We start from the raw sequence: 13,435 nt of genomic DNA on the forward strand, positions 1-13,435 counted from the left end.
GGCTCTGAAAGCCCTCAGTGAGGTAGTCAAGGAGCCACTTCCACCAGCAGTCACCTGCTGGCTTCTTGCCCTGCCTGCTCCCTGCACTTCCAGAGCGGTCCTCCCCCTCTCCTGACACCTTCCTTGCCCAGCTGCCATGGGCACACCACCACCCTGTGGGCTCCTTGGCTAGGTGATTAATGACTTCCAACGGAGACGGGAGTCCAATGGAGAATAAGTGGGCTGAGATGGTGAGCTGTTCACATGGGAAGGCCTCACTGGTAGAAAGGGGAGGGGACACTTGGTCTGGTTAAGTGTTAAGGATATACAAATTAAGTTGCATCTATTGAAGGAGGCCTAAGGAGAAAATGAGAGACTTTGGGCACTCAGGCATTCTTCATTTGTGAATTCTGTCCCTTTGGGGAAAGCCCTTTGGTTTTGAGAGGTGTTCTTGTTTTTGTTCTTGTTAAGCACAAATCCCAAGGGAGATAGCCAGTGCGCCGGGCTCTTCTGACAGCAGGAGGTTTGTATGTGGCCCTGCGACTCTGGCCTGCCGAAGTGCCCACAGCCCCCCTTGAGGGCGGTGCCGGGGGGGCTGCCCAGAGGCTTCTTCCCTGTACAGGAGCAGAACAGTGTCTGTGCAGTGATGGTGAGCGAGTATATTTTCCTACAGATGGGTGCCAAGAGGGACCCAGAATGGGCCAAAGACAAGCGGTCTGTTGGTGTCAGGGCGGCAGTCTAGCTCCCACGGTGGCCAAAGTTGAAAGCAGGTTGTGTGGGAGGCAGCTCACCCCCCCGCCGTCTGTTCTTCCTCCTGGCATCCTCGCTCGTGCCACTGTCTTCACCCTGGGCCTCTGTCCCCTCTCCAGAGCTCTGGTGCCATGTCACCATCTCCCTAGGTGCTAAGACCTCTTCTCTCTACCCTGGGAGGCTCCATTCAGGTGCTGCCCTCTCCGTCCACATGCCTGGTCTGCCTTCCACTTGACACTGACCTCCCTGGCCAGAGGGCCCTGTGCTGGGCTTTGCAGGGCTGGAACCTGGTTGGGAGCCTCCTGATGAACATCTCATCCCGGGAGGCCTGCCGCTTCTGTGTGGGTGGGTGTGTTGGGAAGGCTGGCTCAGGAGCCTTCCGTCTTGGCGTGCCCAACCCCTGCAGAGCCACGGGCTGGCTGGGGCGACACTGCTTTTACTGGGTCTGAGGCCAGAGGCCGGGCCGGGCCTGGCGCTTCCCAGACTCCTGCCTGTCGGGTGTGGTGAGCGTCAGGGCCAGACTCCTTGGAGCATTTCTCGGGGTCCGCTTCCTGGTCCTTGGGACTGACTGCACTTGGAATGCCCAGGTGGTGCTTCTCACACAGTGCTCAGTGCCCTCACCGTCATGACTCCGGGGTAGGGCAGAGCCAGAGGAGTGAGCCCCTGGGATGGTCCTGAACTTCCAGGCAGCTAGGGCAGAAGGAGGTTAGGCAGACGTAGCATTTTCCACAGGGCTGAGAGCCGGAGAGCCTGCTCCAAGCCAGAGTCTGCCCAGGCACTCAGGTGTGGGAGCTGCTCAGCAAGGACGGTAGGGCCTGCAGACCTCCCCCGACCCCCCGCTCCCGCACAGCTTCCAGGAGCGGCTCCAGCTGTGTGAGGTCTCCGGTGCTAGCTTGCTGCCAGCCTCGGGTTGCCCAGGTGTTCTGCCTCCCCCCTCCTATCTGGAAGCGGGACAGTGTCTGCCCAAGGACAAGGACAGTTTGTGCTGCCGAGCTTGCTCTGCAGGGACTCTGGTTCGGGAGTGTGTGGGGACCCAGGGCTCTAAATATAACAGGGTGAGGTCACTGGGGTGGAGACAGGCCATGTGGCAAGCTCAGGACCCCATTGGGGCTGGAATCCCAGGGCTGGGGACAAGGAGTGGGTGGCCTCGCTGTCCCTGTGGTACTGGCCTCCTCGCTATGTGGTCTCTTCTTGCGCCGAATCCCTGTCCGTGACATGTCAAAGGTATGTGAAGGATGGAATGTGTCTCTTCTCAGACCCCTTCCTTCAGTGCAGCTTGGAGTAGGTTTTTGGGGCTGTCTGGGTGTGTGTGTTCTCAGGCACAGCCCTGAATGAGAACATTGCGAGGGGAGGCCTTGTTGCCAAGGTGTGGATTGGGCCCCCTGACAGAGGGGCAGTTTGTGAGGGCTCTGTCGGGCAGAGTGAGGGCCACCTTGGTGCTCTGTGGTCACCGCAGTTTACACTCAGAAGAGACACAGAGAACCTGGGGTGGCGGGTGGAGGTGACAGCTGCCTTCAGCTGGAAATAAGGCAGAGAAGCTGGGAATACATGTGGCCAGCAGAGTCCCAGCCCCCAAGAATGTCTACATCCTAGTCCCCGGAACCTGCGCGTGTGGTACCTTACATTGGCAAAAGGACGATGCACGTGTGACTAAGGGTGCAGACCTGGATTATGCAGGTGGGCCCAGCCTCATCAAATCATTAGAAGTGGACACCCTTTCCTGGCCGGGTCAGAGAGGTGCAGTGTGAGGACTCAGCCCTGCTGCTGGCTTGGGAGGTGAACTGAGGTGCCATGAGCTGGGGAATGCAGCGTCCTCCAAAAAGCTGGAAATGGCCTTCAGATGACAGCCAAGCCAGCAAGAAAAGGGGGCCCTCAGTACAGCAAGGAGGAGTAATTCTGTCAACACCTGAAGGAATAGGAAAGGGCCCTCGAGAGCTTCCCGAAAGGAGGGCAGTGTGCCTACACCTGGATCTCAGCCCAGGGGGACCCGAAACACACTTCTGCCCTCCGGAACCTGACATGATATATACATGCATGGTGTTTAAGCCACTCAAGTTTGTGATCCTGTGTGATCATTTTGGCAGCAGAGGAAATCAGTATATCACAGTGCTGGCAAGGATGTGGGAAACAGGCTTCCCCACCTTCCTCTCCTACAGTGGGCATGGAATGGGAGCAGCCTCCCCGGCGGCTGATTACAGTCATTCATGGCCTTGGTGCCAGCAGCCCCTCTAGCAGCTTGTGTGTTAGCCCAGAACTACCTCTAGTAAAGGTGGAGGTTGCAGCCTTATTTGTAACAGTAAGTGGAAAAGGAGGGACACAGCACTGCTCAAGTGGGGCCTCCCTCCCCCCACCCCAACTGGAAGGAAGAGCAAAGGGAGGAGGTCTGTGATGTTGGATGTTTCTGATGTTAGTGAGAAAAAGTAAGGCATAGAATCATGTTTTGCTTTTTTTTTTTTTTTTTTAATGTGTGGTAAGTATGTACACAAGCTTTTATATGCAAGGAATATTTTTGGAAAAGATACAGGGAAACACTTGCAGTGGCTGGGTGGGAGATGTACCTTTCCTTGTGCCCTTTTGCGTGCCTGCAGAACTCAGTTCTAGTGTGTGTGGGCGTGTGATGTGCTCACTGTGTGATCTTGGGGGGTGAGGGGGGCCTTCCTCAGGGCGCGGGCTCCCGTCTCGCCAGCCCACGGAAACCTGCATCTGCTGGGGGTTGTTGAGCCGGAGGAGCTCTTTATCTCTTCTGGAGCCGAGCCCTTCACTGGGCATGCTTTGTCAGCACGTGCTCCGGGCTGAGGTTTGCTTTTTGTAGTAAGCAGAAGTTCTTAATCTTCATGAAGCCTAGTTTGTCAGTATTTTTTCTTGGGTGGTTACTGCTTTGGGGGTCCTGAGAAATCTTTGTCTACCCCAAGGTTGCAGAGATATTCTCCTGTGTCTTCTAAAAGACTTTGAGTTTTTGCTTTCATATTTAGGTCTGTGATTGATTTTAGGAATGAATATAGATAGATAGATAGATGGATAGATAGATAGATCGATAGATAGATAGATTTTTTTTTTTAAAGTAAGCTCTACGCCCAGCGTGGGGCTCAAGCTCATGACCCCGAGACTGAGAGTCACATGCTCTACTGACTGAGCCAGCCAGGGGCCAAGTCTGTGACTGATTTTAAATTAATTTTTGAGTATGCTCTGATGTTTGGTGTAAATGGAATCATGCAGTCTGTGTTTTCTGTGACTCCACTCCCTGTGGTCTGAGCTTCTTCACTTCCCGTGGTCTGAGCTGCTGCTTGTTGGCGCACTAAGGCTACAGTTGGCTCATTTCTGTTACTCTTGAATTTTTCATTCTGCTCCTTTGACTCTTGGAAGACACTGGTGTCCCTATAACATTGGACTACATGACCTGCACCTTTGTGTGCCGTCTCCTTTCTGTAAAATGTGATAATAGCACCTTCCCCATGGAGTCGTTGTGATTGCACAGAGTAGTGCCGCATGGAAACACATGGTATGAGAGCAGGGCCTGGCTCACAGCGAGCAGAGGACAAGGGATGGAGTGGCTTGGTCAGCAGGTGTGCACACGTGAGACTGCCAAACAAAGGCCGTCGCTTCCGAGACTTGGCTGGGCCCAGAACTCCCTGGTCCTGTCAGATGCCAGTTCTGCTGGTTGGTGGGCATGTCCGCAGGGTAGCCGCTCCTGGCTTCCGTCTGCATTCCCTGATGCCTGCGAGAGCTGAGCACAGGTGCTGCCGTCTCCTCTCTCACCCGCTGCCTCCTCTTGTCTGCTGGCCCAGGGTTTCTGTGTTCCGGACACATACGGATCCTCGGGGCCTTGTGGCATCTGTCTTCTCCCACATTGTCACTTTTTGGTGTCTTGGGATGAACTCTAAAGGTCTTGTTAATGTAGCCAAATTGATTGGATTACTGTGTGCAAGCATCCCTCGGAGATCCTGCGGGTTGGGTTCCAGACCACCAAGCGACTATCACGATACACCGAGGCAGATGAAGTTTTTGGTTTCCTGGTGCATGTAAGAGTGGTGTTGACACTATACTGTAGTCTGTTAAGTGTACAGTATTATATCTAAAAAAACAATGTATATACCTTAATTAAAAATACTTTATTATTAGGGCACGTGGGTGATGATGTAGTTAATGTCCGACTCTTGATTCCGGCCCAGGTCATGCTCTCAGGATCGTGAGACAGAGCCCGTGTTGGGCTCCACCTGGGCGTGGAGCCTGCTCAAGATCCTCTCTCTCCCTCCCCCTCCCCTGCTCTCTAAAACAAACAAACAACAACAACAACAACAAAAAACCCAAAGATTTCATTACTAAAAAAATGCTAACCATTATCTCATTTTTCAGCAAATCCTAATCTTTTGCTGATGAACGTCCTGCCTCCCTGGTGCCGGCTGCTGACTGGTCAGGGTGGTGGCCGCTGACGGCTGGGGGGGCTGTGGCAGTTTCTTAAGACAACAGTGAAGTTTGCTGTATCGATTGGCTGTTCCTTTCACGAACAGTTTCTCTGTATGTAGCACACAATGCTGTTTGATAGCATTTGACACACAGTAGGACTTCTTTCAGAATTGGAATTAGTCCTCTCAAATGCTGCCACTGCTTTGTCAGCTCATCTTCTGTAATATTCTAAACCTTTATGGTCATTTCAACAATCTTCAGAGCATCTTCACCAGGAGTAGATTCCAGCTCAAGAAACCATGCTCTTTCCTCATCCATTAGAAGCAGCTCCTCATCCGTTCAAGTTTTAGCATGAGATTGGAGCAAGTCAGTCCCATCCTCAGGCTCCACTTCTGATTCCAGCTCTCTTGCTGTTTCCGTCACACCTGTGGTTACTTCCTCCACAGAAGTCTTGAACCCTTAAAGTCATCCATGAGGGTTGGACTCCACTTCTTCCAAACTCCTGTTCATTTTGGTATTTTGACCTCTTCCCATGAGTCACAGATGTTCTTAATGGCGTCTAGAATGGTAAACCCTTTCCAGAAGGTTTTCAATTTACTTTGCCCAGATGCATCAGAGGAATCACTGTCTATGGCAGCTGTAGCCTTACAAAATGTACTTCTGAAAGAATAGGACTTGAAAGTTGGTCCATGGGGGGGGCGCCTGGGTGGCTCAGATGGTTAAGCGTCTGCCCTCGGCTCAGGTCATGATCCCAGGGTCCTGGGATCGAGTCCCGCATCAGGCTTCCTGCTAGGCAGGGAGCCTGCTTCTCCCTCTGCCTCTGCCTCTCTCTCTCTCTCTCTCTCATGAATAAATAAATAAAATATTAAAAAAAAAAAAGAAAGTTGGTCCATGGGCTGCAGAATGGATGTGGTGTCAGCAGGCATGCAAACAACATTCATCTCACTGCACGTCACCATCAGAGCTCTTGGGTGACCGTGTGCATTGTCAACGAGCAGTAAGACTTTGAAAGGAATCTTTTTTCCTGAGCAGTAAGTCTCAACAGTAGGCTTAAAATAGTCTGTAAACCATGTTGCAAACTGATGTGCTGTCATCAGGCTTTGTTGTTCCATTTCTAGAGCACAGGCAGAGTCGATTTAGCATAATTCTTAAGGGCCCTAGGATTTTCCAAATGGTAAATGAGCATCGGCTTCAACTTAGTCACCAACTGCATTTAGCCTGCAACAGGAGTCAGCCAGTCCTTTGAAGCTTTGAAGCCAGGCATTGACTTCTCTCTATGAAAGTCCTGGATGGCATCTTTTTCCAATAGAAGGCTGTTTGGTCTACACTGAAAATCTGTTGTGTAGCCATCTTCATGAATTATCTCAGCTACATCTTCTGGATCCCTTGTTGTGGCTTCTACATCAGCACCTGCTGCTTCACCTTGCACTTTTAGGTTATGAAGTTGGCTTCTTTCCTTAAACCTCATGAGCCAACCTCTGCTGGCTTCAGACTTCCCTTCTGCAGCTTCCCCACTTCTCTAAGCCTTCACAGAATTGAAGAGAGTTAGGGCCTTGCTCTGGACTAGGCTTTGGCTTAAAGGAATATGGTGGTTTGATCTAGCGAGACCACTCAGACTTAGTCCACATCAGCAATAAGGCGGGTTCGCTTTCTTATCACCCGTGTTTGTTCACTGGACTAGCACTTTAATTTCCTTCAAGAACTTTCTTTGCCTTCACAGCTTGGCAAAGTGTTTGGCACAAGAGGCGTAGCTTTCAGCCTATCTTGGTTTTGGGCATGCCTTCCTAAGTGTAAGTCATTTATAGCTTTTGATATAAAGTGAGAGGTGTGTGACTCTTCCTTTTACTTGAACACGTAGAGGCCATTGTAGGGGTCTCATTTGGCCTAATTTCAACACTGTTGTGTCTCAGGGAACAGGGAGGCCCAAGGAGAGGGGAGAGGGCAGTGGCTGGGCAGTGGACACACACAGCACCGATGAAGTTCGCCGGCTTACATGGGCGGTTTGTGGCGCCCCAAAGCGGTCACGTAGTAACATCAGGAATCGCTAATCACAGATCACCATAACACATAAAATAGTTAAAAAATCTGAAAAATTATGAGAATTACCAAAATGTGACACAGAGACAGACACAAGGTGAGCAAATGCTGTTGGAAAATGGCACCAATAGACTTGCTTAGTGCAGGGCTGCCACAGTTCAATTCGTAAAAAACACAGTATCTGTGAAGTGTAGTAAAGCTAAGAACACAAAAGGAGGTATGCCTTTATTTATCTTTTAAGCTCGGTGTGTTTTATTTGATGAATCCTTCAGCACCCTGCCCCCCATGAGATGGTAGAGTAGAATACCTCTCCCGGATCAGGAGCAGAGCTTATTTCATGAACATCATGGGTTTCAGCCGTGTGACAGCCACTTGGGCAGGTGGGCATGGCCATGGACGGGCTCGTGGTCAACTGCACCCCATGCACTAGAGGAGGCGGACGGGAGGGTGAGCACTGGGTACCTTGCTGGCCTCAGGAGCAGGTAGGAGATGGCATGGGGTGAGAACTTTGATGTCGCTGACTCCACTGGCTCTTGGGAGGGAGAGGCCCAGAGTGGGCTGGAACAGGGAGAAGGGCAGAGGTCTGACAAGTGGCTCTTGTTTTGCAGATCCGGAACATGGTGGCGGTGCTGGAAGTCATCTCCAGCCTGGAGAAATACCCCATTACCAAAGAGGCACTGGAGGTGAGTGTCCCCAGGACCCAACTTTGGGAAGAGAAGGGTGGGCAGGGCCTGGGCTTCCCCAACCCGAGTCCTTCCTGGCTTCTTGGAGCCTTTGCTCTCACTGGCCAGGTGAGGACTTAGTAGTGCTGAGTAAGCGGTGTACATACCCTCCTGGCCTAGGCTGTGCCGAAAGCAACATCTTCCTATGGTCACTGCAGGAATTGGGTAGCTCTAGTCCCAGGGCTGGGAGGCCTGCCTGGGGGGAGGAGGGGGAGAGGCTCCAGTGAGGGATGCGGGCTCAGGCCTTCCGTTTGCTGTTGCCTTTGCCGTAGTGTGCTTTCACCCAAAGAGCTTCCCTGGCACAGTGTCTCTGCACTGGCCTGACGGTCCACAGCCTCTAGGTGCCAGGAGCCTGCGGGACGGTGCTTCTGAAGATGCCGCCCGTGGCCCTGGGACCCTGAAGTTTGAGGACTAGATTTGAGAAGTTAGATGTCACAAAGGACCCCAAATCCCCATGGGTTTTGTTACCCAGGAACTCCGTGGTTTAAAGGGGCAGTGGGATTAATCCAAAGACCAGGGGCTCTCAGCTCCCTTTTCATGGGGGACTTGCTGTCCCAAAAGCATGTCATCATCTCTCTCTGGTTGTAGGAAACTCGACTTGGGAAGCTCATCAACGACGTCCGCAAGAAAACGAAGAACGAGGAGCTCGCCAAGCGGGCCAAGAAGCTGCTGCGGAGCTGGCAGAAGCTCATCGAGCCCGTGCACCAGAATGAGGCGGCGCTGCGAGGGCTGGCGGGCAGCACCGGCTCTGCCAACGGGGGCGCTCACAACTGCCGGCCGGAGGGGGGGGTGGCCGGCGCGCCCAAGAGCATCCATGAGCTGAAGAACCGCAATGACATCCAGAGGCTGCCTGGACAGCGGCTGGACAGGCTGGGTAGCCGCAAGCGCCGGGGAGATCAACGTGACCTCGGCCACCCTGGGCCACCTCCCAAGGTCTCCAAAGCCAGCCATGACTCCCTGGTACCCAACTCATCCCCCCTCCCCACCAACGGGATCGGCGGGAGCCCCGAGAGCTTCCCTGGCGCCCTGGACGGCAGCGGGCACGCGGGCCCCGAGGGCAGCCGGCTGGAGCACGGCGAGAGCGACAAGCACAGCGGCAAGATTCCCGTGAACGCTGTGCGGCCGCACACCAGCTCCCCGGGCCTGGGCAAGCCCCCGGGCCCCTGCCTGCAGACAAAGGCTGCGGTGCTGCAGCAGCTGGACCGGGTGGACGAGACTCCGGGGCCCCCCCACCCCAAGGGGCCGCCTCGCTGCTCTTTCAGTCCCCGGAACTCACGGCACGAGGGCTCCTTTGCCCGGCAGCGGAGCCCGTACACGCCCAAGGGCTCCCTGCCCAGCCCCTCTCCACGGCCCCAGGCGCTTGATGCCACCCAGGTGCCGTCGCCGCTCCCACCGGCTCAGCCGTCCACACCACCCGTCAGGCGGCTCGAGCTGCTGCCCAGTGCCGAGAGCCCGGTGCGCTGGCTGGAGCAGCCTGAGGGCCACCAGCGGCTGGCAGGGCAGGGCTGCAAGGGGGGGCTGCCCCCGGCCGAGCCCCTCCTTCCCCGGGCGGGCTTTTCCCCGGACTCCTCCAAGGCGGACAGCGACGCTGCCTCGTCTGGTGGCTCGGACAGCAAAAAGAAGAAGAGGTACCGGCCTCGTGACTACACGGTGAACTTGGATGGGCAGGTGGCGGAGGCGGGTGTCAAGCCCGTCCGGTTAAAAGAGCGGAAGCTCACCTTTGACCCCATGACCAGACAGATCAAACCTCTGACCCAGAAAGAGCCAGTGCGGGCTGACAGCCCCGTGCACACAGAGCAGCCCAGGACAGAGCTGGACAAGCCCGAGGCCAAGGCCAGCGTCCAGAGCCCTTTTGAACAGACGAACTGGAAGGAGCTGTCGCGCAACGAGATCATCCAGTCCTACCTGAGCCGGCAGAGCAGCCTGCTCTCATCGTCAGGCGCACAGACCCCAGGGGCTCACCACTTCATGTCTGAGTACCTGAAGCAGGAGGAGAGCACCCGGCGCGGGGCCCGGAAGCCGCACGTGCTGGTGCCTCACAGCGCGCCCACGGACCTCCCGGGGCTGAACCGCGAGGTCACGCAGGACGATCTGGACAGAATCCAGGCCCACCAGTGGCCAGGGGTGAACGGGTGTCAGGACACACAGGGTAACTGGTATGACTGGACGCAGTGCATATCGCTCGACCCGCACGGGGACGACGGGCGGTTGAACATTCTGCCTTATGTCTGCTTGGACTGAGCAGCCTGTCGGCCTCTAAGTGCATTCCCACCTTGCAGTTAGCATGGCAGGCGGGCAGCCTCCAGCGGTTGGGAATCCGGGGAGTCCGGCCCGGGCCGGGAGGGAGGGGGCGGGAGTCTCGGGGTCTCTCCGTGCTCTTCCCTCAAAATTCTCCTTCTTTTGTGAAATGCTGCTACCAGTTTACTAACAAAATTGCAAAGGAAGGACCGTGTGGAAGGAAGGCCGGCACAGTGAGTTCAGAACTCTATAGCAAACCAGCTATAAAAAGCGTTAGTTCCCCACCCCGGAAGAGGTGCGGACATTTCCCAGCACCCGTGAGCTGGGACCTCAGTGGCAGGCAGGCACAGACAACCTGGGGGAGAGGTTACCTTTAAACAGCAACAGAAGCACGCAGCTCATCTCTCTGCATTTTCCTTGTTTAAATTTGGCCCTGAGTGTCTGAGGCAGGGGCTGTGCCCACACGGCGGCCTCTGCGCGCACCCCGGCTGGCCAGCCAGTACGCCCTGCGCTCCGTGGGCATCCACACGTTCTCATCTGGTTTCGGTTAAAACCCAGTTTTGAAAAAAATGCTGCAAAAATCTAAGTTTTCTAGTTTATTTTATCCCCCTCTTCCATTGACCACCAGCCAAATAATTTTCCTTTCTCCCTTTTCAAAGTTTCCCCTTCCCCTTCCTGCGCATATCTTGAAAATTTCACCTTTCTAGAGTCCCCTCCCAAAAAACACAAAAGTAACCGCGGGTGCTACTGGTGTGTAAGCTGTATTGTTGGGCAAGAGGAGACCTGTCTGTACGCTGGAAACACTCATAACCATTCCTTTAGATTCGTTTGCCTTATGGTTATTTGTCATAAACGCGATTTGCAAAAACAAGGAGCCTTAGTGAATGTACAGTACCTAGACTTCTGTGTTCTCAAGACGCAGAAGGGAGCAACTTTGCTATTTGGTCCAGTAAGTGGACACCTTGTGATATAAATGTGGAAATAAAAAAAAAAAAAACCATTTGCACAAACCAGTCTCAGAATCGTTACTAATTTGGTCCCTTACAGCCATACCAGCCTTTCGTGTCCGAGGTTTGGGCTCCCTTGCCGGACTGCAGGGAGGTGGGCAGGGCAAAGTGGCCAAGCCAGCCTAGTATTGTTCTGCATGAAAACTGACCTCCACCTGCCTTTCACTCATTCGGGGCCATGTTGCCTCTTCCGCCTCCGGGGTCACCTACTAGCTTTGGGTGACAGAGACTGAAGGTCCACGTGAAGGAACGTTATCCCATCTGCCCCAGAGAAAGAAGCCCTCCAAAGGGGTTCCATGTCCCAAGTCTTGGTAACCTGGTTTTACCCCACAAAGTATCTGGCTTTTACAGGGCATGGCCCAGAGCCACGCCTGGCACTGCACCCCTTGGCTCTGGCCCCAGGCTGCTAGCTCCCCATGCAGGCCTGGGGCTGTCTCAGTATCTGGCAGGTGCTATTTTTAAAAAATAACTTTCTGCCTTGACTATAAAAGTGATAATACTTCCTTCTCCCTCACCCCTGAAACCGTCAGCTACGACTATGGTTTTCAAAATTTTTCAGTCCAGAATAGATCATGTTGGATGTACCTACTTCATTTCACAGATGAGGAAGCAGCTACCCCTTAAGAGGGACAGTCCCAGGACACCTGGGTGGCTCAGTCGGTTAAGCGTCTGCCTTCGGCTCAGGTCATCATCCCAGGGTCCTGGGATCGAGTCCCGCGTCTGCTTCTCTCTCTGCCTGGCACACCCTCTGCCAGGTGTGTGTGCTCTCGCACTCGCTCGCTCTCTGACAAATATAATAAAATCTTAAAAAAAAAAAAAAAGAGGGACAGTCCCATAGGGTGAACCAGGGGGTCCAGAACCATTGAGTCAGCCCAGAGCCACAATTTCAGAAGCAGCAGGGATTTCTGACATGGTGTTGGTACAAGACACACCCACCCTAAGATAAGGGCAGTGGATGAAGTGGCTTTGAGGACAGGCTGAGGTTGGACTCTGGACCTCCCATCTATGAGCTGTATGGCTCTAAGATAATCACTTCACTCATACACACGTCTCTATCTGGGAGATGAAAGTGCTTACTCCAGAGCTGTGAGGATAAGTTAAACAAGAGTTTAAGCCAAAAAAAAGGGGGGGGGGGGAGCATGTCAGTAGAACCCTTTGTGCTATGGAGTAACTAATTACTTTCCTAAATCCACTGTGCCTGTAATGTGGGCCAGCCCTGCTGCTGTGTGGGTGTCCCCAGGAAGTGACTTACTCTGTGACAAAGGGTCGTAAGCACAGCTGGAATATACTAGGATACAGGTTGGCATCTTATGAGCATCTCCTTTTCTCAGACCCGGGCTTTAGGACAGGTCCCTGCTCCCTGCCCTCACCTGCAGGACCACTTCTGCGTCTAAGTATCCAGTAAGCCCCAGCATAAAGATACTGCCTGCTTTTGAGAACACAAAATTAAGATTTCCCTCCCACATTTTGGAAATCAGTGGGTTGCCACTTTCTAATTTGCCAAGTAAAGACATTGTAAAAGGGCATCTTAACCCCCACCCCTTCCCCCAAAAAGTTGTCAGTACATGATTTTTGGAACAAATCAAAGTCCTTTAGTATAAAACCATCCCGCTGAAAACACCATCTTGTCTTCCTCCGCTGGGGTCTGGGTCTGCTCTATCCTGGCCTTGGGCATCAGCAGTCAGGGCCCGGCAACCTCTCCCGCCTGCAAGAGCCCTGGAGACAGGTGCGGGAGTAGGCTACCATGGCCACGGCTCCCGAATTGGCCAGGGGACCTAAGCCAAGTCGCCTCCCTTCTCTGGGCTTCGGTCTGTCCGTCTGTGAAATGGAGATGGTCATACACCTACCGCACAGCACACGTCGCAGTGGTTCCCAGAACAAGCCCCCAGAGACCGGGCGCTCCGGCCTAGCCCTTCTGTTGGGAGTCCGGCCATGGAAGTCCCTCCCGTGTTTTTGCAGAAAAAATTTAGCCTATGGAAAGCTTTTCACAATTTGGTTTCTTTTCCGGAAAGGTCTGGTCTTTTATCCTTGGTGTCCGCCGTCGCCCGCCCATCAGGAGTATGGTTGGAGGACGCCGATGTAGCGTGGGAATCGAGGTCTGACTCCCGAGCTCGATGGCCCGCTCACAGACGCCGACGAGACACGGTCTTTGCACTTCTGCCCACTCAGCTCGAGCCGCGGCTCCAGGGTCCTCCAGGCCAACCCTCCGCCGGGGAAACCCCGCTAGGCAAGTCTCCGCTTCCCCACCTTCCGCTTCCGCGATAGGCACCGCCCCGGCCGGAAATCCACCGGAGGGGC

General features: G+C 54.0%; 1 protein-coding gene and 1 long non-coding RNA gene across 3 annotated transcripts in view; one reads left to right on the forward strand and one right to left on the reverse strand.

The window, feature by feature from the left end:
• Positions 1-11,140, forward strand: part of MED26 (mediator complex subunit 26) — a 53,422-nt gene extending 42,282 nt beyond the window's left edge. For both annotated transcript variants that reach the window (XM_036095407.2, XM_078054099.1), the window contains exons 2-3: positions 7,779-7,853; positions 8,481-11,140. In XM_036095407.2, coding sequence (XP_035951300.2) covers positions 7,779-7,853; positions 8,481-10,133 — 1,728 coding nt within the window. In that variant the 3' untranslated portion in view covers positions 10,134-11,140. The remainder of the gene's footprint in view (positions 1-7,778; positions 7,854-8,480) is intronic.
• LOC144378878 (uncharacterized) lies at positions 4,584-13,406 on the reverse strand. The gene is made up of 3 exons (XR_013440812.1): positions 12,985-13,406; positions 8,000-8,088; positions 4,584-7,817 (listed from the first exon to the last, which is right to left on the reverse strand). It is a non-coding gene; the product is annotated as an uncharacterized LOC144378878 (long non-coding RNA).
• Between the last annotated feature and the right edge of the window lie 29 nt (positions 13,407-13,435).

This window comes from Halichoerus grypus, chromosome 1 (genome assembly GCF_964656455.1).
Source record: "Halichoerus grypus chromosome 1, mHalGry1.hap1.1, whole genome shotgun sequence".
Lineage (NCBI taxonomy): Eukaryota > Metazoa > Chordata > Mammalia > Carnivora > Phocidae > Halichoerus > Halichoerus grypus.